Source organism: Eubalaena glacialis, chromosome 3 (assembly GCF_028564815.1).
Source record: "Eubalaena glacialis isolate mEubGla1 chromosome 3, mEubGla1.1.hap2.+ XY, whole genome shotgun sequence".
Taxonomy (NCBI): Eukaryota; Metazoa; Chordata; class Mammalia; order Artiodactyla; family Balaenidae; genus Eubalaena; species Eubalaena glacialis.
In genome coordinates, this window is record NC_083718.1 from 116,383,255 (window position 1) to 116,409,983 (window position 26,729).

The 26,729-nt window shown below is 39.5% G+C and overlaps 1 protein-coding gene across 5 annotated transcripts; it reads left to right on the plus strand.

Annotated features, from left to right (window-relative positions):
• The first annotated feature begins 46 nt into the window (after positions 1–46).
• LOC133088415 (golgin subfamily A member 6-like protein 25) lies at positions 47–25,793 on the plus strand. 5 transcript variants are annotated; one of them, XM_061186346.1, is made up of 15 exons: positions 47–121; positions 9,905–10,116; positions 11,219–11,267; positions 11,702–11,886; positions 13,321–13,369; positions 13,760–13,918; positions 14,263–14,424; positions 14,740–14,895; positions 15,254–15,418; positions 15,767–15,954; positions 23,059–23,107; positions 23,489–23,653; positions 24,004–24,162; positions 24,516–24,760; positions 25,650–25,793. In XM_061186346.1, exons 2-14 carry the CDS (start codon positions 10,000–10,002, stop codon positions 24,725–24,727), a joined length of 1,815 nt encoding a protein of 604 aa, XP_061042329.1. In that variant the 5' UTR covers positions 47–121; positions 9,905–9,999; the 3' UTR covers positions 24,728–24,760; positions 25,650–25,793. The 5 variants fall into 5 exon arrangements, with proteins under 5 accessions (XP_061042329.1, XP_061042330.1, XP_061042331.1 ...); XM_061186347.1 differs by having other exon boundaries at positions 15,254–15,412; XM_061186348.1 differs by having other exon boundaries at positions 14,269–14,424.
• Positions 25,794–26,729: the final 936 nt, after the last annotated feature.

The window sequence follows — 26,729 nt, forward strand, 5'->3', positions numbered from 1 at the left end:
TGCTTGCTTTTCAGCTTCTAAAGATAAGAGTTGGTTTCCGGCGGAACCAGACGCAAGAGGAACCCCAGGGTAGAGCCAGAGCAGCTGAGAACTTGTCCCCCGGCTGCAGCGCCTGCACCAAGTAAGCTTGCTTCGAAACTTTACCTTCCAAGCACATTTCCATTAAATAACAAAAATAAATCCCCCAGCCCAGACACCACACTGCAGGAGGGAAGGCTGCCAGCGGCCGGGGCGGGACTGTGTGAGGCCAGCGGGGTGCTTTGCTGGGGTAGCTCAGCGTCTTCGTTTGGATCTGGGGCGGCTGCGAAGCATGTCCCCCGATGCGCTGCTCTCCCTCGGGCCTCAGTCCAGGGCTGCAGCAAAGAGACCTGCTTGGGAGGAGGAGTGCATCCTACCTCATCTGAGGAAAGGGAGCTGACTTCCTTTTAAGGACTGAGGGACCAAATCCCGCCTCCTAGAAGGGGAGCCGGGTGGGGAGCTCCCTCCTGCCCCCTCCTTCCATCCTCAGACACTTCCTGGCTGCACTCCGCTGGGCACTGTAAAAACGAAAAAGAAGGTCCTCGACATACAATTTAAACATTTCGAAAAAATTCTTGTATTGACCATATGTAATATTCCAAAGATTCTGCAAAGCTGTATTTATATGAAATAATTCATTCTCACACTTTCTAAACAACCCTTAAAAATAACTATAAGGTCTAAGCCTGTTTTTTGATGCTTCGTTGTTTCCAAATGTGTAGTCCCTACCAAACAAACAAACAAAAACAATCCATAAATTACTGTTATTTTCAGTTTCAAGTTTTTGCTCTGTTTCCTTTGTGAGAATGAAAAAAATTCCTCAGTTTGCTATCAACTTCCTTAAGATAGCAGCAGAAAAGTGGAAGGAGGACAGAGAGCAAGGATGAGTGGGAAACAACTGGGAGCTTTTTCTGGAACTCACTGATCTGAAGAGCTGTGGAGCAGAAATGCTGATTTATCAACTTTCTTTTGCATGCAAATTAGTCTTGAGCTCAAAACTCTCAATTTCTGATTCAAAATGGTATGTGAGGAATGAGGAGGTCAGGGAGAATGTAGCCTGATAGTCTATACTGCAGGGTTCAGATGCTGGCTTTATTTCTGAGAAAGCTCAGCTTTTCCATTTGGACCAGTGGTAGGTACGAGGTGACAGCCTCACACTGTGTCACATAACCAGGACAGCAGCAGGTGGAGTGGAAAGAACCCTGCCTGGAGAGATGAGAGATTAGGGTCTCCTCTTGGCTCTTTGGAGGGGGGAGCAGGGGAGGGAAGCATTTTTTCCATCCATGACCTCAAGTTTCCTCAGTTTATATGCATTAAGAGAGACTTATCGCTGGTTCTCAACCAGGGCTCCATGCTAGATTCACCTCCTACACCTTTTTTTTTTTTTTTGAATGAAGACCATACTTGGCTCAGACAGTTCTGCCTGCCTTTATGTATTGAATAAGGAAAAAAATGAGACCCCCAAAACAAGTGGACTACCTAAGGACTGCAGCCTCACTCTCACCCCCAGTTGCATCCTTAAAAGTTGGGAAACAAGCATGTTGTCTCCTGGTCTTGGCTGTAAGTCATTGCTCAGGCCCAAGCTTGCCTCTGACACCTCCCAGGGCAGCTCTTTCTGGGTACAGTTTGAAAATTGGGAAGGACCAACTCAGCACTCCTGGGAAATAAGCAGTTCTTTCTTCTTCCTTAATGAAGTCCTGTGGTAGACATATCCAGGAGTTATGCAGACCCACCTGAGGGCAGAGTTTGGTTCTGAGTCTTTTCACATGGATATTTTTGAACAGTTACATGTAGGGTGCAGAAATCGGTCTCTTGTTATTCTTCATTGACTTTTTATTTAAGATACACTTTTTGCTGGCTTATTACATACATCTTTTTCTTGATGTTGATGCACATTTGTATTTCGAAAAACAAAATCAATTTCCCAGTGGCTCAATTTCCCTGCACAGAGGATGATTCTTAAACTGTGTGGCCAAAAGGATTTTGATGACTTCTAAAAAAGAAGAAACAAAAGCTGTTTCTCTTTTGGAATCCCAAACTCCTTCAGTCCCTTGAATAGTATAAATGGTTCTATAGATATTGCATTTCATTGATCTGTCATATGTCAAACTGGAATTGTCAATTTAAAAGCTCAGATTCTGATGAATACTTGCTATCCTCATCACTAGTTCTACAGCTGTTCTCAACAACTAAGATCAAGAGACAGAAGAGATGCATGAAATCCATGTTTTAACATTTCATGGCTTGTGTTCCCAAGGTCATCGTAGTCCCAGGTCTTCCCTCAGCATTGGCTTCACTGATCAGTTTTCTCTTAGCATCTGCTTAAGCCTTAGGTTTGGGGAGAGGACGGTCAGGTGAGGGAATGACTGCTTCTCAGTAATGTTGGTTGCCCTCCACCCCCTCCCCCGCCCCACCTCCCTGGCTTTGGGTAGAGCCACTGTACTGTATCATAGGATGTGACTGCCCTGTGCCAGCAATAACATCCAACCTGAGATCCTCACAGTATTAGCAGCACTTTCACCCTTGTGGAGTCATTATAAGGGCAGAATTAAAAATAGATGAATTTATTTATTTATTTATTTATTTATGGCTGTGCTGGGTCTTCGTTGCTGCGTGTGGGCTTTCTCTAGTTGCGGCGAATGGGGGCTACTCTTCGCTGTGGTGTGCGGGCTTCTCATTGCGGTGGCTTCTCTTGTTGCGGAGCACAGGCTCTAGGCACACGGGCTTCAGTAGCTGTGGCGCATGGGCTCAGTAGTTGTGGCTCATGGGTTCTAGAGCGCAGGCTCAGTAGTTGTGGTGCACGGGCTTAGTTGCTCTGCAGCATGTGGAATCCTCCCGAACCAGGGCTCGAACCCATGTCCTCTGCATTGGCAGGCGGATTCTTAACCACTGCGCTACCAGGGAAGCCCGGAAAAACAGATGAGTTTTTAATTGTAGGCCTTAGCCTATGCATACTGTGTCAGGGATGCAGGAAGAAAGAATGACTAAACTCAGAGACTGCTGAAGTGCAGCCTAGATATGAAGACCTTCTTCCCAGAGAGGCACAGGGTGGTGATTATCCCTGTTAGTGTTGGAATGGTGGTTTAGGAACCCCAGAAAGAGCTGTTGTTTTTCAGCTTTTCCTTTTGGTTACTCATTTTGTGTCTCTTTCCTCCAAGTTTCCCTGAAATATAATTAAGGAATAGAGTTTCCACTAGGACCAGAATGTAGGTTGGCCTCAGAAACCATCAGGGCATTGATGGATATTTGAAGGGAAAGGGCCAAGCATTTACAGTTACCAAACTTGTTTTAATGAAGACTCTCTTATTTTATCAGCCTGTGGCTTGGACAGCAAGGTTATCTTTGGTCCTATGGTTCCCTGCACTGTGCACATGAATGTGGTCAGGGAAAAAGTCAGTATTAACAGCTTGGAATGACTAAGATTTTTTTCAGGGCCCTTGTATGCACATTTTCTTCATGGCAGAAGCACCAGTGAAATAAATAAAGATCTCATTAAGGGTAAATATGTGACCAAGTATAAAAGCTAGTATTACTATAACAACATTTTGTAACTCTATTTTTTGTTCTCAACTATATTTAAGAGATCAATCTCTTAAAGAAAATTAGTCTAAAATCTAGTATCATTTTGTCTTTGATTTGTAAATGCACATTTTTTCCTACATAATTTAAGAGACTAATGCTTTAATAAAAACACTGATTAGTTAATGTTTTTGGACACACAATATAAAAGTGTCATTTGTGACATCAACAACTGAAAAAGATGGGAACAGAACTGTAAAGGAGCAGAGTTTTTGTATATTATTCAAGTTAAGCTGGTAAACTTAAAGTACAGTGTTACAGATTTAGGATATTAAATGTAATCCCCATGGTAACCACAGAGAAAATAGCTATAGAATATACACAAAAGGAAATAATTGGGGAATTAAAGTATTTTAGTACAAAAAGTCAGCTAAACATAAAAGAAGATAATGATGCAGGAAATGAGGGACAAAAGAGTTATAAGGTGTATAGAAAACAAATAGCTAAATGATAGAAATAATCGCTCTTTAACAGGAATTACTCTAAATATAAATAGATTAAACTGTGCAATCGAAGGACTGAGATTGGCAGAATTGATTTTTAAAAAATGATCCAACTATATGCTGTCTGCAGGAGACTTACATTGGAGCCAAAGACACAAATAGGTTGATAGTGAAAGGATGGAAGAAGATATTCATGAAAACAGTAACCAAAGGAGAGCATAGGTAGCTATATGAATATCAGAAAAAATAGACTTTAAAATAAAAAATCTGTTACAAGACACAAAGAAGGACATTATATATCAATAAAAATTTCAATATAGAAAGAAGGTCTAAGAATCATAAGCATTTGTATACCTAATAACAGAACCTTCAAAATATACACAGCAAAAATTGACAGAATTGAAATGAAAATAAAGAGTTCTATGATAATATTTGGAGACTTCAATATCCAACTCTCAATAATGGATAGAATAACCAGACAGAAGAAGATTAAGGAAAGAGAGGACTTGATAAATAAAGTAAACCGACTAGATCTAACAGACATATACAGAATGCTCTACAAACAACATCTGAATACATATTCTCCTCAAGGGCATGTTGGAATATTTTCCAGGATAGACCAAATATATGTTAGGCCACAAATAAAGTCTCAATAGATTTTAAAAGGTAGATATCATACAAAGTGTCTTCTATGACTACAATGGATGAAGTTAGAAATCCATAGCCGAAGTAAAACTGGAAAGTTAACTAATTCGTGGAAATTAAACAATGCACTCTTAAACAATCAGTAGATCAAGGAAGAAATCACAAGAGAAACTGGAAATACTTAGAGATGAGTGATAACAATAACACAACATACCAAAACTTATGGTAAACAGTTAAAACAGTGTCAAAGGGGAAATTTATAGGTATAAATGCTTATATTAAAAAAGAAGAAAGACCTCAAATCAAAAATAGAACTTTACTACTTGAAAAAACTAGCAAAAGAAGAACAAACTAAATCCAAAGCTAGCAGAAGCAAGTAAATAATAAAGATCAGAGTAAAGATAAATGAAATATAGTAGTCTCCTCAGATAGGACCAAACCCTATATATACTATGTTTTTCCTATATTAACAATCAGGTAGCATATACAGGGTGGATACGCTGGACAAAGGCATGATTCATACCCTAGGAGAGACAGAGCGGGATGGTGTGATATTTCATTATGTTACTCAGAATGGTGCACAATTTATAATTTATGAATTGTTTATTTCTGAACTTTTCTATTTAATATTTTTAGACTGAGGTTGGCTGCAGGTAACTGAAACCATGGAAAGCAAAATTACGGATAAAGGGAGCTACTGTAGAGAATAGAGAAACAATAGAGAAAATCAATAAAACCAAAAGTTGGTTCTTTGAAATGATCAACCAGATTGGCAAACCTTTATCTAGATTACCTAAGGAACAAAAAGAGATGACACAAATACTAAAATTAGAAATGAAAATGGGAACATTACTACCAATATTTTAGAAAGAGAAATGGTTGTAAGAGAGAACTGTGAACAATTGTACACCAGCAAATTAGATAACCTAGGTGAAATGGACAAATTCCTAGAGACAAAACCTACCACGATTAAGTCATGAAGAAAATCGTTATGGACCTATAATTAGTAAGGAGATTGTATCAGTAATCAAAAATTTCCTGGAACCACCCACCACCGAGATCTGAGAGCTTCACTGGTGAATTCTACCGGACCAACTGAACTTCATCAACAATGCTATCAACAGAGTTAAAATGCAACTCAGATGTGGGAGAAAATGTTTGTAAGTCATATATCTAATTAGGGATTAATATCCACGATATATAGAGAATCCCTAAAACTCAAGAATGCAGAAACAGACAACCGTATCCAAAAATGGGCAAAGGACTTGAATAGACATTTCCCCAAAGATGATATACAGATGACCAGTAAGCACATGAAAAGATGCTTTATAACACTAATCATTAGGGAAATACAAATAGACACTAAAATGAGAAGCTACCTCACACCCACTAAAATGACTACTATCAAAAAATAGAAAATAACTAGTGTCAGAGAGGATGTGGAGAAATTGCAATCTTTGTGTGCCGTTGATCGGAATGTGAAATGATACAGCCATTGTGGGAAACAGTATGATGGTTCCCCTCAAAAATGCAAAATTGAATTTCCATATGATCTAGCAATTCTACTTATGAATATATATTCAAAAGCATTGAGAGCAGCATCTCAAAAAGATATTTGTATATGCATTTTCATAGCATCATTATACACAATATGTAAAATGTGGAAGTCACCCAAATGTCCATCAGCAGATGAATGGAAAAGCAAAATGTGATATATGCATATGATGGAATATTTTTAGCCTTACTTAGAAATGAAGGAAATTCTGACATATAGCACAACATGAATGACTCTAGAGGACATTATGCTGAGTGATATAAGCCAGTCACAGAAAGACAGATGCCATGTTATTCCACTTACATGAGGTACTTTGAGTAGTAAGAATCATAGATGCAGAAAATAGAATGGTGGTTACCAGGGGCTGGGAAAATGGGGATTGGGGAGTTATTGTTTAATGAATATAGAGTTTCGGTTTTATAAGATGAAAACTGTTCTGGAGGTGGATGGTGGTGATGATTGCACACAGTATGAATGTACTTAATACCACAGGGCCATATACTTAAAAATGGTTAAGATGGTAAATATTACATTATGTATATTTTACCACAATTAAAGAAATGGAAAAAAAAAAGCACTCCTATAACAATTTTCCAACCGATTTTCAAAAGGGGAGGTTCAATTCTCTTTATGGACCTCCTTGATCAAATACCATCCCCTTACAGAAATGGTGGTTTGTAGATCCAGAGGACAAATACAGTCTTCATCCAGGAGGCTACAAACAATTATCATTGGAAGAGATTGTTTCACATTTATAGAGGACTGCTGTAAGAGCTTTGAAAATCATCAGGTAGGAATGAATTTGGTCCTACATAACAGAACTTTATCAGGTAAAAATAACTAGTCAAAACTGAGTTTTTTTGTAGACGTTTCCCTTAGAAACTTCACTGGTGGCTTTTGTTACACGTATAGACTTGGGCTTGGGAATCTGGGTTTTACAACCACTCCGGGTGATTCTTGTGTACATCAAATTTGAAAACTACTTCTTTTTTTTAAATTTATTTTTATTTATTTATTTTAATCTTTTTACTTTTAATGTTATTTTTAAATGTTACACTCCATTTACAGTTATTACAAAATATTGACTATATTCCCCACGTTGTACAATACATCCTTGTAGCCCATCTTCTGAGCAGGAGTGAACAACACTACTTTGTTAATGTGAAGCTAAAATTTGTGATTCTTTCATAGCTGAGACAACACAGATTAGTTTTATAAAAAAGACTTTGTAGTAAAATCCACATTGTTTTGCAGGTTCCCTTAATCTTGTCTCTGAACATGGGAATGCAAATCTAGTGATTATAATGCGGTGATTAGGAGTTATATTTTACCTCCATATGATTTATTCCTCAGAGCCTGAAGAATCTAATAAAGGGTGAACAGAAACTGTGTGTTTTCAGCAGATTATTGTTTTGTTCTAATGAATAATTTATTCTCACAACTCATATCTCTGGAATTTACAGTTCATAGAATGCATTAAAATACATTAATGGACTAATTTGTCATTGTAGTTTTTGCAGATTAATTTTCATCTAATATCAAGGAATAAAAACATGAAAAAATGTCTTTCATAAACCTGAGGTGAACTAGAGCCCCTGGTGAGCACTACCTGTGCCAGGAAAGAGCCAGGTCTGGAAACTGTGGAGTGGTGTGTGGTGTGAGGGCTGACTCTGCAGAAGTAAGAGGAGCCCATCAGGTCACAAGAAGACACTAGTGAGAATCTTTTTGGTACAGGAGAGTCTACAGAAAGCCCCAGGAAGTTACTGATCAAGGAGTATGGAGGAACCAATGTTTTTGAAGAGGGTTATTTTGTCAGATATCTGGGTGCAAAGTGCGGAATATGCAAACAGGCCTTCCAGGTTTCAAATCCTGGTTCTACCACTTATTCACTATGTGCTTTGGGCAAATACCTTAGATTTTCTGAGCCCCACTAATCTCGCTTGCAAAGTGGGTATAGTAAGGGATGTAAGTAAGGCATGTATGGGGAATGTAAGCAAATATTAGACTGTCAATAAATGCTTAAATATTATTATTTTACAGAAGCAGAACACTAGAGACAATACCCTGTATTTCATCACTGGCTTCAGCAGAGACTTGGGAAATAATGAGGCAGCACTCTGCAGAGGTCTAGCACTAGCCTACATTTTGTGCCATAGAAAAGTACAGAAGTGCTGACATACACATGCTTTGGATGACTCTGAAGCAAGAGAATAACTTTGTGATTATATTGCAATGTGAGACTCTCTTGGGTTTTCAAGTTACCGTAGCCTCCAAGGAGACATCTTATGTAATAAGTGCTAATCTCAGAGAGAACACAAACAACATATATATTTTTTAATCCAGAGAAATCTAAATTTCAAACAACTGGTGCCTTAAGGTTAGGTGGAATTTCAATAGGGACAAATGTAATCTCATATAACTGCCCTAATTGTTTACCTCTTATCTATTTTATTTTTCTAAAATTTATTTTTACTGAGATAAAATTGATATATAACATGGTGTAAGTTTAAGGTGTACAAGGTGTTGATTTGATACATTTATATATTGAAGTATAATTATCACTGTAGCCGTAGCTAACATCTCTATCACGTTACCTAATTATTAAGGTATTTTTTTGTAGTGGGAAGGGTTAAGATCTAGTCTCTTAGCAACTTTGAAATTTATAAAGCAGTATTGTTGTCTATAATCTCTATGCTGTGCATTAGATCTCCGGGACTTATTTATCTACTAGTTGAAATTTTGTACCCTTACACCATATATCCCCAACTCCTCCACCCTACCGCCATCCTCTTGTAGCCACCATTCTACTCTGTTTTTTACAAGTTCAGCTATTTAAGACTCCACACATAAGTAATATCGTACAGTATTTTTCTTTCTCTGTTTGACTTACTTAGTATGATGCCCTCAAGGTCCACACATGTTGTCATAAATAACAGAATTTCCTTCTTTCTCAGGGAGAAATTATATTTCCTTGTATAGCTGTACCACAACTTTTAATCCATTCATCCATTGATGGACACTTAGATTGTTTCCACATCTTGGCTATTGTCACTAATACCACAGTAAACATGGGAGTGTATACATCTTTTCAATATCTTGTTTCCATTTCCTGTGGGTATATACCCAGAAGTAGAAGTACTGGATCATATAGTAATCCTACTTTTAATTATTTGAGGAATATTCATGCTGTTTTGCATAGTGGCTGAACCAATTTCTATTCCTCCCAGCAGGGCACAAGTGTTCCTTTACCTTCACATCCTCACCAATACTTGTCTCTTGTCTTCCTGATAATAACCATTCTAGCAGGTGTGAAGTGATCATTCATTGTGGCTTTGATTTGCATTTCCCTGATGATTAGTGATGTTGAGCATCTTTTCATATACCTGTGAGCCATTGGGATGTCTAATATGAAACGTTTATTTCATTCCTATGGCCATTTTATAATTGAATTATTTATTTAATTTTTTTTTGTTATAGAGTTGTATGATTGTGCAGTAACCTGGAGAACCGTAAAGATGAATAGAAAAAAACACTAATTTAGTAGGAGGAGATGTGGTTTATGAAGATTTTCATACTACATAGGATTAAAAAATCATTTTAGATTTGTAGTTTCAGATTTATTGATCATTAATCATTGCTTCCCTAAATTTCCTGCCTTATTCAGGACTGTGGATTCTTGTGGTGATCTTCTGGATGCCTTCAACAATGGGAGGTTCCTTGTTTGGAGAACCTCTGTCCTAGTGTGGAAATTAAGTGGCTATGCAGAAGGAGGTTCCCACCAAAATTGTCCCGGCACTGTCAACGGTGGCCTATAGACAAGATGCAATGGAGTACTCCATCAAATACGACAAACTGGAGTCGCTAAAACAGTACATGGTAATTTGTCTCAATAGTTGATTCTTCATGTTATTCCACTACCTTGAGGCCACCTTATTGTCCACAGGTTTATTACCATTCGTAGTAGAAGGATCCTGATTCTTTTGAGTAAGAGAGTTCTAATAGACTATATTACTCCAACTTATCTCCTCCTCTCCCAAGCTCAGGCACTTTTTCTGGAAATCTGTCTGACCTCTGAAACAAAGTCAGTAAAGAGACTCAGATGTCCTTCTTGACTGAATACTTGAAAACACACAAGTTATTTTGAGCTTGTTGCTTTTACTGTGTACTCTCTCCCATTCATAGTAAGCCAAGTTCCTCTGGGAAGATTCTCTTACCAGATCTTTCTTTATCTTTGCTTTTAGTTGTCTTACTGTTAATCTTGCCCTGTAGATAGAACCTCAGGATGCTACAGCTGTGAGGAACCATAGAGTTATGTAGTACAAACCCAACATTTCACACGGAAGGCTCAGGGAACTTAGAGACTTCCTAGTAGTCTTAAAGAGAGTATAGTAGTCTCAAAGAGAGTATTTCAGGTTTGGTTTTTTTTTTCTGAGATGGGAGTAATTCAAGTTTCTTTAACTAGTTTTATTGAGCTATAAAACAAGCACCATAAATTTAATGCATTTGAAATGTACAGTTGATACACATGTACCAAGGTCAATGTCCAATGATTTCACGTGGGGAAGGTATATTTGGAAATCTTCCTGGAAGAGGTGTGGTATGTAAATTGTGAAATATTTTTACATATTATCCAGGGTGGGATGTCTCCAGAAGAACTGTAAGTGGGAAAAAAATTATGAAAAATATGAAAGCGTTCAAGGTTACCTATGTGTAAAACTGCACATTCTTCTGACTGGTGGAAGCTAGCATGTGGTAGGGGTGGGGTGGGAGGGGTGGGGGGGCAGGGGGCAGGGTGCAGGAGGCAGCACTGGCAAGGAGGCTGCAGGGGGAGTGAGGTAGGCAGAATCTTGGAAATTTTACTTGTAGGCAGTGGGAAGCAACCAGCGAATGTTATTTGAAACAGTTGATTTCTCAGAATATTTCAATGGAAGTCCAGGTTTGACCTGCCTGACATGTTTTTGCCCCTTTCTGTCTCCAGAGCTCAGGGAAGATAAAAGAGGAACTAGAGGAATGCTTCATGAATAAAGGTGAGCTCCTTCAGGACACAGAAAAGCCTTAGCAGGTACAGGGGAGAACTCAGCTCACACAGGGGTGGGTAGGTTCCTGCAATGCTCTCTGAGACTCTGACAGGAGGAACTTCCAGAAGCAGGGAACTCCTTCTATGAACACACTCTGTTTCATCTCAAAATAACAAGGAGAGTTGTGGTTATAGGTCCAGGCAGCCAGTCAGGGCCTTTCCTAGCAAAGGAACTGCCCTTGATGTGTGGTCACAGGTGAATTCAGACATGTCCATTCCCAAAACTGCCCTTGATGTGTGGTCACAGGTGAAGTCAGACGTGTCCATCTGCTTGTTCAAGACAGTTTGGTCACTGAGAAAGTGGAGGTTTGGGGGATGAGGGGTTGTAGCTCTCAGGGCTGACTTTTGTTTTCTTCCCTCTCTAACATCTTCCTGGAGCAACAGAGCAGGCCAAAAGAGAGGCAGCTGAGAAGGAAAAGGATCCTCTTGAGCAAAAGTTTAAAGAGCTGCTGCAAATGTTAGAGGACCAGGAAAGAGCCTTCAAGGGATTTAGAGTCAAAATCACAGACGAGATGAGAGAAAGAGACAACCTTCTGAGAAAGATGAATGAGAGGATTCAGATGCTGGAGGTAACCTGGTCTGGGTCTGGGCAGTGACCGTGGAAATAATCCTCGAACCTCAGGAAGGGGTCAGTGAAAATTAAAACAAAGTCCTAGAGAGAAGCACCATTGCCCTTCACTGCTTTTGATTCATTAGAAGCTCTGAGATTTTAATGGCTTATATCCAGGCATTTGAGTTCTGATCACAGCAAGTTTTCTGAAGATTTCAGGAGGATCTTGGTACCTCCAAGCATTTATAGAATATAAATAACTTTTCCAGGGCTTGTGCTGCCCTTTTGAGGGATTCCTGGATGACCTCATGGAGTCGATAATATATGGGTTCTCAGGATTATCAAGTAGACAGTCTGAGAGTATCTAATATCAGCAGGAGAAGTTACTGAAACAGTACATGTAATTTGTCTTAATAGTTGATTCTTCATGTTACCCCATCTACCTCGAGGCCACCTTATTGGCCACAGATTTACTACTATTCATAGTAGTAGGATCCTGATTCCTGTGGGTAAGAGTCTAAATCACTATATTACTCCAAGTTATCTCCTCCTCTTCCAAACACAGGCAATTTTTCTGGAAATCTGTCTAACCTCTGAAGCAAAGCAAAAGCACTCAGATGTCCTCCTTGACAGAACATGTCCAAAGTTTCCGTATGTGCTTGGAACACACTTAGGTTATTTTGAGCTTGTTGCTTTTTCTGTACTTCTTTCCATTCACAGTAAGCTAAGTTCCTCTGAGAAGATTCTCTTACCAGATCATTCTTTATCTTTATTTTACTTTTAGTTGTATTACTGTTAATCATATCCTGTAGATAGACTCTCAGGATGCTATAGCTGTGGTGAACCATAGAGATTATATAATGTAAATCCAACATCTCATAAGCATGGCTCAGGGAGTTGACACTTACTAGTAGCCATAAAGAGAGTATTGCAATATTTTTTCTGAGATGGAGTAATTCAGTTTTCTTTAAGCAGTTTTATTGAGATATAATTTTAAAACTATCAATATAAATTTTGTTTATTAAAAATATACAGTTGATGCAAATGTACCAATGTAAATGTACAATGATTTTACACGGGGAAGGTGTTTTCTGAAATCTTCCTGAAGGGGCATGTAAAGTAAGTTTTGAAAAATTTGTACATCTTATTCAAGGTGGATGTATCAGAAGAGCCACAAGCAGAAAAAACAGCATATGAAAAATATAAAAACCCCCCAAATTACCTATTTGTAAAACTGCACATTCTTCTGACTGGTGGAAGCTAGCATTTGGGGGGAAACAACACTGACAAGGAGGCTGCAGGGGGAGAGAGGTAGGCAAGATCTGGAAACTTTACTTGTAGGCAGTGGGAAGCAACCAGGGAACGTTACTTGAAACAGTTGATTTCTCAGAATATTTCTGTGGAAGTTCAGGTTTGACCTGCCTGACATGTCTTTGCCCATTTGTGTCTCCAGATCTTAAGAAAAATAACAGAAGAACAAGAGGAACACTACATGAAGAAAGGTGAGCTCCTTCATGTTTCAGAAAAGACCTCAGCAGGTACAAGGGAGGGCTCAGCTCACAGTGGGGTGGGTAGGTTCCTGCAATGCCCTCTCAGACTCTCACATGAGGAACTCCCAGAAGCAGGGATCTTCCTCTCCTCCTGTGGACTCGCTCTGCTTCATCTGAAAATAACAAGGAGAGCTGTGGTTATAGGTCCAGGCAGCCAGTAGTGGCCTTCCCTAGCACATTCCCACATGTGTCCTGATATGTGGTCACAGGTGAATTCACACCTGTCCATCTGCTTTTTCCAGTCAGTTTTGTCACTGAGAACGTCGAGGTTTGGGGGATGAGGGGTTGCAGCTCTCAGGATTGACTGTTGTATCCTTCCCTCTCTAAATCTTCCTGGAACAGAAGAGTGTGCCAAAAGAGAGGCAACTGAGAGGGAAAAAGACCCTTCTGAGCAAAAGGTTAAAGAGCTGTGGCAAAAGTTGGAGGACCAAAGGAGACTCTTGGAGGGATTAAGAGCCAAAATGACAGAGGAAATAAGAGAAAGAGAGAAGACCTCAGCAGGTACAGGGGAGGGTTCTGCCCACAGTGGGGTGGGTAGCTGCCTGCAGTGCCCTGTGAGACTGGGACAGGAGGAACTTCCTGAGACAGGGACCTTCTCCTTCCCTGAACACACTCTGCTACATGTGAAAACAACAAGGCAAGCTGGTGTAGGTCCAGCCAGGCAGCCAGGGCCGTTCCTAGCACATTTCCAAAACTACCCTTGATGTGTGGTCACAGGTGAATTTAGATGTGTCCACCTGCTTTACCTACAGTTTGGTCACTGAGAAAGTGGAGGGTTGGATACAGGAGGGTGTAGCTCTCAGATCTGACTGTTGTTTTCTTCCTACTTTAAATTCTTCCTGGAGCTGAAGAGTGGGCCAGAGGAGAGGCAGCTGAGAGGGAAAAGGAGCCTCTTAAACAAAAGGTTAAAGAATTGCAGCCAAAGATGGAGGACCAAGAAAGAGCCTTCAAGGGATTTAGAGCCAAAATGACAGAGGAGATAAGAGAAAGTGAAAAGACCTCAGCAGGTACTGGGAGGGCTCAGCTCACAGTGGGGTGGGTAGGTTCCTGCAATGCCCTCTGAGAACTCTGACAGGAGAACTTCCAGAAGCAAGGACTTCTTCTCCTTCTGTGAACACACTCTGCTTCATCTGAAAATAACAAAGCCAGGTGTAGTTTTAGGTCCAGCCAACCAGTCAGTGTCTTTCCTAGCACATTCCCAAACCTGCCCTCAGTGACAATTTGGTCACTGAGAAAGTAGAGGTTTAGTGGATGGAGGAGGTTGTACCTCTCAGGGCTGACTGTTGTTTTCTTCCCTCTCTAAAATCTTCTTGGACAAGCAGCATGGACTGAAAGAGAGCCATCAGAGGGGGAAAAGGAGCTTCTAAAGCAAAAGTATAAAGAGATGTGGCAGAAGGTGGAGGACCAAGAAAAAGGCTTCGAAGGATTCATAGGCAAAATGACAGAGAAAATAAGAAAAACAGAAAAGACCTCGGCAGGTACATGGATGGGCTCAGCACACAATGCACTGGGTAGTTTCCTGCAATGCCCTTTGAGAAGTCTGATGGGAGAAACTTCCAGAAGCAGGGAGCTTCCTCTCATCTGTGAACACATTCTATTACACTGGGAAAGAATAATGTGAGGTGTGGTTGTAGGTCCAGCCTGCCAGTCAGGGATCTTCCTAGGAGATTCTCCACCCTGCCCTTTGTGTGTGGACACTGGTGAATTCAGACATTTCCATCTGCTTTTTCACGACAGTATGGTCACAAAGAAATTAGAGGATGGGGAGCGGTGAAGGGTTACAGCCCTCAGATCTGACTATTGTTTCCTTCCCTCTCTAACATCTTCCTGGAACAGAACAGCGTGCCAAGAGGGAGGCAGCTGAGAGGGCAAATGAGCTTCTCGAGCAAAAGGTTAAAGAGCTGCAGGAAAAGTTGGAGGACCAAGAAAGAGTCTCTGAAGAATTAAGAGTCAAAATGACAGAGGAGATAAGAGAAAGAGAAAAGACCTCAGCAGGTACAGGTGAGGGCTCAGCTCACAGTGGGGTATGTAGGTTCCTGCAATGCCCTCTGAGACTCTGACAGGAGGAACTTCCTGAAACAGGGACCTTCTTCTCCCTCTGTGAACACACTCTGCTACATCTGAAAATAACAAGGAGAGTTGTGGTTGTACCTCCAGGCAGCCAGTCATACCCTTTCTTGGCACGTTCTCATGCCTGTCACTATGTGTGGTCACAGGTGAATTTAGACATGTCCATCTGCTTTTCCCAGACGGTTAGGTGACTCAGAAAGCAAGGGTTGTTGGTTGGGGAGTTGTAGCTCTCAGTGCTGACTGTTGTTCTCTTTTCTCTCTAAAATCTTCTGGGAGCAGAAGATCTGGCCAAAAGAGAGGTCGCCAAGTGGGAAAAGGAGCTTCTCGAGCAAAAGGTTAAAGAATTGCAGCAAAAGTTGGAGGACCAAGAAAGAGCCTTCAAGAGATTTAGAGTCAAAATCACAGATGAGATGAGAGAAAGAGACAACCTTCTGAGAAAGATGAACGAGAGAATTCAGACGCTGGAAGTATGTCTGGTCTGGGTCAGGGCAGTGACTGACACAAAGCCTGGAACCTCAGGAAGGGATGGGTGAAACTTAAATCAAAGTCATAGAGAGAAGCACTGTTGTCCTTTACTGCTTTTGATTCACTAGAAGCCCTGAGTTTTTAGTGGCTTATATCCAGGCACTTTAGTTTGGTAAACAGTGAGTTTCTGAAGAGTCCGTAAGGACCTTGGTATCTCCAAGCATTTACAGAATATAAATAACTTTCCCAGGGCTTGTGATGCTGTTTTTTTTTTGTTGTTGTTGTTGTTTTTTTCACATCTTTATTGGAGTGTAATTGCTTTACAATGGTGTGTTAGTTTCTGCTTTATAACAAAGTGAATCAGTTATACATATACATATGTTCCCATATCTCTTCCCTCTTGCGTCTCCCTCCCTCCCACCCTCCCTACCCCACCCCTCTAGGGGGTCACAAAGCACCGAGCTGATCTCCCTGTGCTATGCGACTGCTTCCCACTAGCTATCTATTTTACATTTAGTAGTGTATATATGTCCATGCCACTCTCTCACCCTGTCACATCTTACCCTTCCCCCTCCCCATATCCCCAAGTCCATTCTCTAGTAGGTCTGTGTCTTTATTCCCGTCTTGCCACTAGGTTCTTCATGACCTTTTTTTTTTTTCCCCTTAGATTCCATATATATGTGTTAGCATACTGTATTTGTTTTTCTCTTTCTGACTTACTTCACTCTGTATGACACACTCTAACTCCATCCACCTCACCTCCATTTCGTTTCTTTTTATGGCTGAGTAATATTCCATTGTATATATGTGCCACATCTTCTTTATCCATTCATCTGTTGATGGACACTTAGGTTGCTTCCATGTCCTGGCTATTGTAAATAGAGCTGCAATGAACATTTTGGTACATGACTCTTTTTGAATGATTGTTTTCTCAGGGTATATGCCCAGTAGTGGGATTGCTGAGTCGTATGGTAGTTCTATTTTTAGTTTTTTAAGGAACCTCCATACTGTTCTCCATAGTGGCTGTATTAATTTACATTCCCGCCAACAGTGCAAGAGGGTTCCCTTTTCTCCACACCCTCTCCAGCATTTATTGTTTGTAGATTTTTTGATGATGGCCATTCTGACCAGTGTGAGATGATATCTCATTGTATTTTTGATTTGCATTTCTCTAATGATTAATGATGTTGAGCATTCTTTCATGTGTTTGTGGGCAATCTTATATCTTCTTTGGAGATATGTCTATTTAGGTCTTCTCCCCATTTTGGATTGGGTTGTTTGTTTTTTGATATTGAGCTGCATGAGCTGCTTGTAAATTTTGGAGATTAATCCTTTGTCAGTTGCTTCATTTGCAAATATTTTCTCCCATTTTGAGGGTTGTCTTTTCGTCTTGTTTATGGTTTCCTTTGTTGTGCAAAAGCTTTTAAGTTTCATTAGGTCCCATTTGTTTATTTTTGTTTTTATTTCCATTTCTCTAGGAGCTGGGTCAAAAAGGATCTTGCTGTGATTTATGTCATAGAGTGTTCTGCCTGTTTTCCTCTAAGAATTTGATAGTGTCTGGCCTTACATTTAGGTCTTTAATCCATTTTGAGTTTATTTTTGTGTATGGTGTTAGGGAGTGTTCTAATTTCATTCTTTTACATGTAGCTGTTCAGTTTTCCCAGCACCACTTATTAAAGAGGCTGTCTTTTCTCCACTGTATATTCTTGCCTCCTTTATCAAAAATAAGGTGACCGTATGTGCGTGGGTTTATCTCTGGGCTTTCTATCCTGTTCCATTGATCTATATTTCTGTTTTTGTGCCAGTACCATACTGTCTTGCTTACTGTAGCTTTGCAGTATAGTCTGAAGTCAGAGAGCCTGATTCCTCCAGCTCCGTTTTTCTTTCTCAAGATCGCTTTGGCTATTCGGGGTCTTTTGCGTTTCCATACAAACTGTGAAATTTTTGTTCTAGTTCTGTGAAAAATGCCATTGGTAGTTTGATAGGGATTGCACTGAATCTGTAGATTGCTTTGAGTAGGAGAGTCATTTTCACAATATTGATTCTTCCAATCCAAGAACATGGTATATCTCTCCATCTATTTGTATCATGTTTAATTTCTTTCATCAGTGTCTTATAATTTTCTGCATACAGGTCTTTTGTCTCCTTAGGTAGGTTTATTCCTAGATATTTTATTCTTTTTGTTGCAATGGTAAATGGGAGTGTTTTCTTAATTTCACTTTCAGATTTTTTCATCATTAGTGTATAGGAATGCTAGAGATTTCTGTGCATTAATTTTGTATCCTGCTACTTTACCAAATTCATTGATTAGCTCTAGTGGTTTTCTGGTAGCATCTTTAGGATTCTCTATGTATAGTATCATGTCATCTGCAAACAGTGACAGCTTTACTTCTTCTTTTCCGATTTGGATTCCTTTTATTTCTTTTTCTTCTCTGATTGCTGTGGCTAATACTTCCAAAACTATGTTGAATAAGAGTGGTGAGAGTGGGCAACCTTGTCTTGTTCCTGATCTTAGTGGAAATAGTTTCAGTTTTTCACCATTGAGGACGATGTTGGCTGTGGGTTTGTCATATATGGCCTTTATTATGTTGAGGAAAGTTCCCTTTATGCCTACTCTCTGCAGGGTTTTTATCATAAATGGGTGTTGATTTTTGTCGAAAGCTTTCTCTGCATCGATTGAGATGATCATATGGTTTTTCTCCTTCAATTTGTTAGTATGGTGTATCACATTGATTGATTTGTGTATTTTGAAGAATCCTTGCATTCCTGGGATAAACCCCGCTTGATCATGGTGTATGATCCTTTTAATGTGCTGTTGGATTCTGTTTGCTGGTATTTTTTTGAGGATTTTTGCATCTATGTTCATCAGTGGTATTGGCCAGTAGTTTTCTTTCTTTGTGACATCTTTGACTGGTTTTGGTATCAGGGTGATGGTGGCCTCGTAGAATGAGTTTGGGAGTGTTCCTCCCTCTGCTATATTTTGGAAGAGTTTGAGACGGATAGGTGTTAGCTCTTCTCTAAATGTTTGATAGAATTCGCCTGTGAATCCATCTGGTCCTGGGCTTTTGTTTGTTGGGAGATTTTTAATCACAGTTTCAATTTCAGTGCTTGTGATTTGTCTGTTCATGTTTTCTATTTCTTCCTGGTTCAGTCTCGGAAGGTTGTGCATTTCTAAGAATTTGTCCATTTCTTCCAGGTTGTCCATTTTATTGGCATAGAGTTGCTTGTAGTAATCTCTCATGATCCTTTGTATTTCTGTAGTGTCAGTTGTTACTTCTCCTTTTTCGTTTCTAATTCTATTGATTTGAGTCTTCTCCCTTTTTTTCTTGATGAGTCTGGCTAATGGTTTATTTGCTGCTGTTTTGAGGGATCCTTGAATGATCTCATGGAGCCAATATTAGATGGGGTTCCCAGGGTTATCAGGTGGATATTCTAAAGGAGAGCATCTAATATAAGCAGGAGAAGTTACTGAAGCACTACCTGTAATTTGTCTTAATAGTTGATTCTTCATGTTACCCCCTCTACCTCAAGGCCACCTTATTGGCCACAGATTTATTGCCATTCATAGTAGAAAGATCCTGATTCCTCTGAGTAAGAGAGTTCTAATAGCTGATATTACTCTATTTTATCTCCTTCTCTTCCAAACTCAGGCACTTCTTCTGGAAATCTGTCTGACCTCTGAAGCAAAGTCAGTATAGTACAGGCACTCAGATGTCCTCCTTGACTGAACACTTGAAAAGTTACCATATGTCCTTGGAACACACTTAAGTTATTTTGAGCTTGTTGTTTTTCTGTGCGCTTTCTCTCATTCATAGCAACCCAAGTTCCTCTGGGAAGATTTTCTTACCAGGTCTTTCTTTATATTTACTTTGCTTTTAGTTGTATTACTTACTACTGTTAATCATACCCTGTAGATAGAAACTCAGGATGCTAGAGCTGTGAGGAAGCACAAAGATTATATAATGTAAACCCAACATTTCAATAGGAAAGCTCAGGGACTTAAGCCACTTACTAGCAGCCATAATAGAGTATTTCATTATTTTTTCTGAAATGGAGTGATTCAAGATTCTTTTAACAGTTTTTTGAGTTATAATTCACAAACCATAAATTTCATGCATTTAAAATGTATAATTGATACAAATTTACCAGAGTATGTACAATGGTTTCACTTGGGGAAGGTGCTTTAGGGAATCTTCCTGGAAGAGGAGTGTCATGTAAAATTTTTCTTTTTTTTACAAGGTCCTACTGTATAGTGCAGGGAACTATATTCAATATCCGGGGATAAACCATAATGGAATAGAACATTTGAAATTTTGACTCTTTTCTTAAGTATATCTCTGATCCAGAGTTTCTTTTTTTTTTAACTTTTTATTTTATATTGGAATTTAGCCAATTAACAATGTTGTGATAGTTTCAGGTGCACAGCAAAGCGACTCAGCCTACATATACAGGTATCCATTCTCCCCCAGACTCCCCTACCATCCAGGCTGCCACATAAGACTGAGCAGAGTTCCCTGTGCTATACAGTAGGTCCTTGTTGGTTATTCTTTTTAAATATAGCAGTGTGTACATGTCAATCCCAAACTCCTTAACTATCCTTCCCTCCACGCTTCCCCACCTGGTAACCATAAGTTCATTCTCTAAGTCTGTGAGTCCATTTCTGTTTTGTAAATACATTCATTTGTATCATTTCTTTTTAGATTCCCCATATAAGCAGTATCATACGATATTTCTCTTTCTCTGTCTGACTTACTTCACTCAGTATGACAATCTCTAGGTCCAACCATGTTGCTGCAAATGGCGTTATTTCATTCTTTTTTATGGCTGAGTAGTATTCCATTGTATATATGTACCACATCTTCTTTATCCATTCCTCTGTCAATGGACATTTAGGTTGCTTCCATGTCTTGGCTATTGTAAACAATACTGCAATGAACATTGGGGTGCATGTATCCTTTAAGACCATATTTTTCTCTGGATATATGCCCAGGAGTGGGATTGCAGGGTCATATGGTAGCTCTATTTTTAGATTTTAAGGAACCTCCATGCTGTTCTCCATAGTGGCTATACCAATTTACATTCCCGCCAACAGTGTAGGAGGGTTCCCTTCTTACCACACCCTCTCCAGCATTTATTGTTTGTGGATTTTTTGATGATAGCCATTTTGACTGGTGTGAGGTGGTATCTCATTGTAGTTTTGATTTGCATTTCTCTAATCATTAGTGATGTTGAACATCTTTTCATGTGCCTCTTGGCCATCTGTATGTCTTCCTTGGAAAAATGTCTATTTAGGTCTTCTGCCCATTTCTTTATTGGGTTGTTTGTTTTGATGATATTAAGCCACATGAGCTGTTTGTAGATTTTGGAGACTAATCCGTTGTTGGTCACATCATTTGCAAATATTTTCTCCAAATCTGTGGGTTGTCTTTTCAGTTTGTTTATGGTTTCCTTTGCTGTGCAAAAGCTTTTGAGTTTAATTAGGTCCCATTTGTTTATTTTTGTTTTTATTTCCATTACTCTGTGAGCCAGATTGGAAAAGATATTGCTGCAATTTGTGTCAGAGAGTGTTCTGACTATGTTTTCCTCTAGGACTTTTATAGTGTCTGGTCTCACATTTAGGTCTTTAATCCATTTTGAGCTTATTTTTGTGTATGGTGTTAAAGAACGATCTAATTTCATTTTTTTTACATGTAGCTATCCAGTTTTCCCAGCACCATTTGTTGAAGAGACTGTCTTTCCACCATTGTACAGTCTTGAGTTCTTTGTCCTAGATTAGTTGACCATAGTTGTGTGGGATTATTCCTGGGCTTTCTATCCTGTTCCATTGATCTATAGTTCTATTTTTGTGCCAGTACCATACTAGTTTGATGACTATAGCTTTGCAGTATAGTCTGAAGTCAGGGAGCCTGATTCCTCCAGCTCTTTTTTTCTATCTCAAGATTGCTTTGGCTATTTGGAGTCTTTTGTGTCTCCATACAAATTTTAAGATTTTTTGTTCTAGTTCTGTGAAAAATGCCATTGGTAATTTGATAGGAATTGCATTGAATCTATAGATTGCCTTGGGTAGTATAGTCATTTTGACAATATTTATTCTTCCAATCCAAGAACATGGTATATCTTTCCATCTGTTTGTGTCTTCGATTTTTTCATCAGTGTCTTATAGTTTTCGGAGTACAGGTCTTTTGTCTCCTTAGGTAAGTTTATTCCTAGGTATTTCATTCTTTTTGATGCAATGGTAAATGGGATTGTTTCTTGAATTTCTCTTTCTGATCTTGCATTGTTAATGTATAGAAATGCAAGAGATTTCTGTGTATTAATTTTGCGACCTGCAACTTTACCAAATTCATTGATGAACGCTAGTAGTTTTCTGGTAGTGTCTTTAGGATTTTCTATGTATAGCATCATGTCATCTGTAAACAGTGACAGTTTAACTTCTTCATTTCCTATTTGGATTCCTTTTTCTTCTCTGATTGCCGTAGCTAGGACTTCCAAATCTATGTTGAATAAAAGTGGTGAGAGTGGGCATCCTTGTCTTGTTCCTGATCTTAGAGGGAATGCTTTCAGCTTTTCAATGTTGAGTATGATGCTAGCTGTAGGTTTGTCATATATGGCCTTTATTATGTTGAGGTAGATTCCCTCTATGCCCACTTTCTGGAGAGTTTTTATCATAAATGGGTGTTGAATTTTGTCAGAAGCTTTTTCTGCATCTATTGAGATGATCATATGATTTTTATTCTTCAATTAGTTGATGTGGTATAGAGTGTGATGTAAATTTTGAAAATTTGTACATATTATCCAAGGTGGGATGTTACCAGAAGAGTCACAAGCAGTTAAATACAGCATATGAAAAAAAATATGAAAGCACCCAAGGTTACCTATTTGTAAATCTGCACATTCTTCTGACTGGTGGAACTTAGCATGGGTGGTAGAAGCAAAACTGGCAAGGAGGCTAGAGGGGTAGCGAGGCAGGCAGGATCTGGTAAATTTACTTGAAGAGTGGGAAGCAACCAGGGAATGTTATTCAGAACAGTTCATTTCTCAGAACATTTCAGTTGAAGTTCAGGTCAGACCTACCTGACATGTCTTTGCCTCTTTCTGGTCTCCAGTGCTTACTGAGGATACCAGAAAAACCAGAAGAACACTACATGAAGAAAGGTGAGCTCCTTTGTGATGCAGAAATGAACGTAGCATGTACAGGGGAGAACTCAGCTCACAGTGGGGTGGGTAGGTTCCTGCAATGCCCTCTGAGACTCTGACAGAAGGAATTTCCAGAAGCAGGGACCTTCTCCTTCTGTGAACACACTCTGCTACATCTGCAAAAACAAGGCTAATTGCTGTTGTAGGTCCAGCCAGTCAGTCAGGGCCTTTCCTAGAAGGTTCCCAAACCTGCCCTTGTGTGTGGTCACAGGGGTATTTAGACATGTCCATCTCCTTTTTCACAACAGTTTGGTCACTGACAGAGTGGAAGTTTGGGGTATGGTGGGCTCTACCTCTCAGGGCTAACTGTTGTTTTCTTCCCTATCTAAAATCTTCCAGAAGCAGAAGAGCAGGCCAAAAGAGAGGCAGCTGAGAGGGAAAAGGAGCCTCTTGGACAAAAGGTTGAAGAATTGCAGCAAAAGTTGGAGAACCAAGAAAGAATCTTCGAGAGAGTAAGAGTCAAAATGACAGAGGAGTTGAATGAAAGGAAAAAGACGTTAGCAGGTACACGGGAGGGCTCAGCTCACAGTGGGGTGGGTAGGTTCCTGCAATGCCCTCTGAGAACTCTGACAGGAGGAGCTTCCAGAAGCTCCTCTCCTCCTGTGAACTCACTCTGCTTCATCTGAAAATAAGAAGGAAAGTTGTGGTTGTAGCTCCATCTAGCCAGTCCGGGCCTTTCCTAGCACATTCCCAAACCTGCCCTTGATATGTGGTCACAGGTGAATTTAGACGTGTCCACCTGCTTCTTCATGACAGTTTGGTCACGGAGAACACGGAGGGTTGGGAATTGGGGGGGTTGTAGCTCTCAGATCTGACTGTTGGTTCCTTCCCTTTCAAACATCGCCCTGGAGCAGAAGAGCAGGCCAAAAGGGAGGCAGCTGAGAGGGAAAAGGAGTCTCTTGAACAAAACGTTAAAGAGCTGCAGAAAAATTTGGAAGACCAAGAAAGAGCCTTCGAGGGATTAAGAGCCAAAATGACAGAGGAGATAAGAGAAAGTGAAAAGACCTCAGCAGGTACTGGGAGGGCTCAGCTCACAGTGCGGAAGGAAGTTTCCTGCAATGTCCTCTGAGAACTATGACAGGAGGAACTTCCAGAAGCAGAGACCTTCTTCTCCTTCCCTGAACACACTCTGCTACATGTGAAAACAAGCCCAGTTATGGTTGTACATCTATCCAGCTAGTCAGCACCTTTCCTAGCACACTCTCACACGTGCCCTTGATATGTGATCACAGGTGAATTCAGACATGTCCGTTTGCTTTTTTCAAGACAGTTTGGTCACTGAGAAAGTGTAGGGGTGGGGGATGAGGGTTGTAGCTCTCAGGGCTGACTATTGTTTTCTTCCCTGTGTATAATCTTCCTGGAGCAGAACAAGCCAAAAGAGAGGCCACTGAGAGGGGAAAGGAGCTTTTTGAGCAAAAGTTTAATAAATTGCAGCAAAAGTTTGAGGACCAAGGAAGAGCCTTTGAGGCATTTAGAGTCAAAATGACAGAGGAGATGAAAGAAAGAGACAATCTTCTGAGAAAGATGAATGAGAGGATTCAGATGCTGGAGGTAACCTGGTCTGGGTCTGGGCAGTGACTGTGGAACAAAGCCCTGGAACCTCAGGAAGGGGTGAGTGAAAATTAAAGCAGTCATAGAGAGAAGCACCACGGTCTTTTACTGCTTTAGATTCACTAGAAGCACTGAGATTTTAATGGCTTGTATCCAGGCACTTGAGTTCTCTTCACAGTGAGTTTCTGAAGGGTCTTGGTACCTCCGAGCATTTACAGAATATAAATAACTTTCCCAGGGCTTGTGCTGCTGTTTTGAGGTATTCCTGCATGATCTCATGGGGCCAGTATTAAATGGGGTTCCCAGGGTTTTCAAGTGGATTTCTAACCAATTGTATCTAATATCAATAGAAGCAGGAATTGGTTCACTTTACCAAGCTTCCTGCCAATTTTCAGGAATCCTACTACCCCCAAAGACCCTAAGACAGATCCTTGCTGACCTAAAACTGTCAAATATGCACAGACTTAGAAATATTGGCAACTGACAGCTCCTAATCTGGCTGCAGTTGTCTGCAGGTGAGGATGACCTGCAGAACAGCCTGCAGTAGAGGGGCAGTTCTCTCTTCTTCCACCTGGAACTTAGCTTAGGAGTTCTGGGTATTTTTAATATGTGGGTGAGAATTCGTACCATTCACAGGGAGGGCTCCCACCCAAAGAGCATAAATTTGGCTGGAATATCTTATAACAATTGTCCTTATGCCTGGTTAGCACTCTAGGAAAACCCTAGTGACGAGTGAGTATGAGTAAGGTTGTGCTATGCTTCCTCTCACCTTCCAAGCCTAAACCAGGAGATATTCTTGATGAAAATAATATCTTCTCATGATCTATTAAGAAAGAGCTCTTTAAAAGAAATCACAGATGATTTTATAAATTGTTAATGGAAAAGCTTGTTTTTGAAATATTGAAACTTTGAAAAGTTTTCAGTTTACTAACACATCATACATTTTTAGGTCACAGTGAGCAATGATAATGACAAGGATTATGAGCAAAATACTGAAAATGACTGCACTTCATAGACACAGGAAGACAGTGACAAAGAAAATACTTCACGGCCTTTTGTTTTGGTCTCAGATTTGGGAGAAGATAAAACATGTGTGGTCACTAATTACCCAGTTTTTTTCTTGTTTAAATTCTGGTAATATTAAAAGATTTTATAACAGCTTTGTGATCTGGATTATTTTTATTTATGTATGCACTTTTTCTTTTTTCATCAAAATTTTAATATAAAAATAGCAAAATTATCTACTATAGGACATCAATGCCTGGGACGCAAAGTATAGAATTAATGTTGCTGGATAGTTAATTTAAATGGAAATGGAAACAACTGAGTAGAAGACAAAGAGAAGGTCAAATTTGTAATATCTTGAAAAAAAGCAACATTAGAATATACTTATTAAATAATGCTTCTGAAAGTCTCATATAAATAATTATACAAATGAATATGTATACTGATTTCTTGAGAGGAAAGGACTAATTTCTTATATAAAACAATTATCTTTTACTTCACCTGTAAATTTTATGTGTTTTGAGTTAAAATTTCACAAAGGCTGATTGTAAATTTTAAATGGAGTTGATCAAACAAATTAAAAAGCCGTGACAATTCAGAAGGGGTACAATGAAGTTTATAGAACTGCAATAAATAGAACAATGTATCATTGAGGCAGAAATATGAAAATAAGAACATGCTACATAGTCTAAAAATAGAACCAAAAATACACCTAATCAACTGTATGTGAACAGTGTTATTTCAGATCAGTTGGAAAATATAAACTGTATATAGAGTGTTGTCAGACAACTGGACAGTCATATAGAATAAGAGGGTGACTAGATCACTTACAAATCCTGCACAAAGAAAATTACAGCTTGATTTTAGACTTAAACGTTAAAAAATCTTGATAAAAACAGTAAATGTCAGGTAATTGTAAAATAAACTTGGAACATCAGATTTACTTTTAAGTGACATAAAACTCAGACACACATTTTATGATTTTGATGTCCTCTTTTACATCTTCATATTTATCATTTTGCTG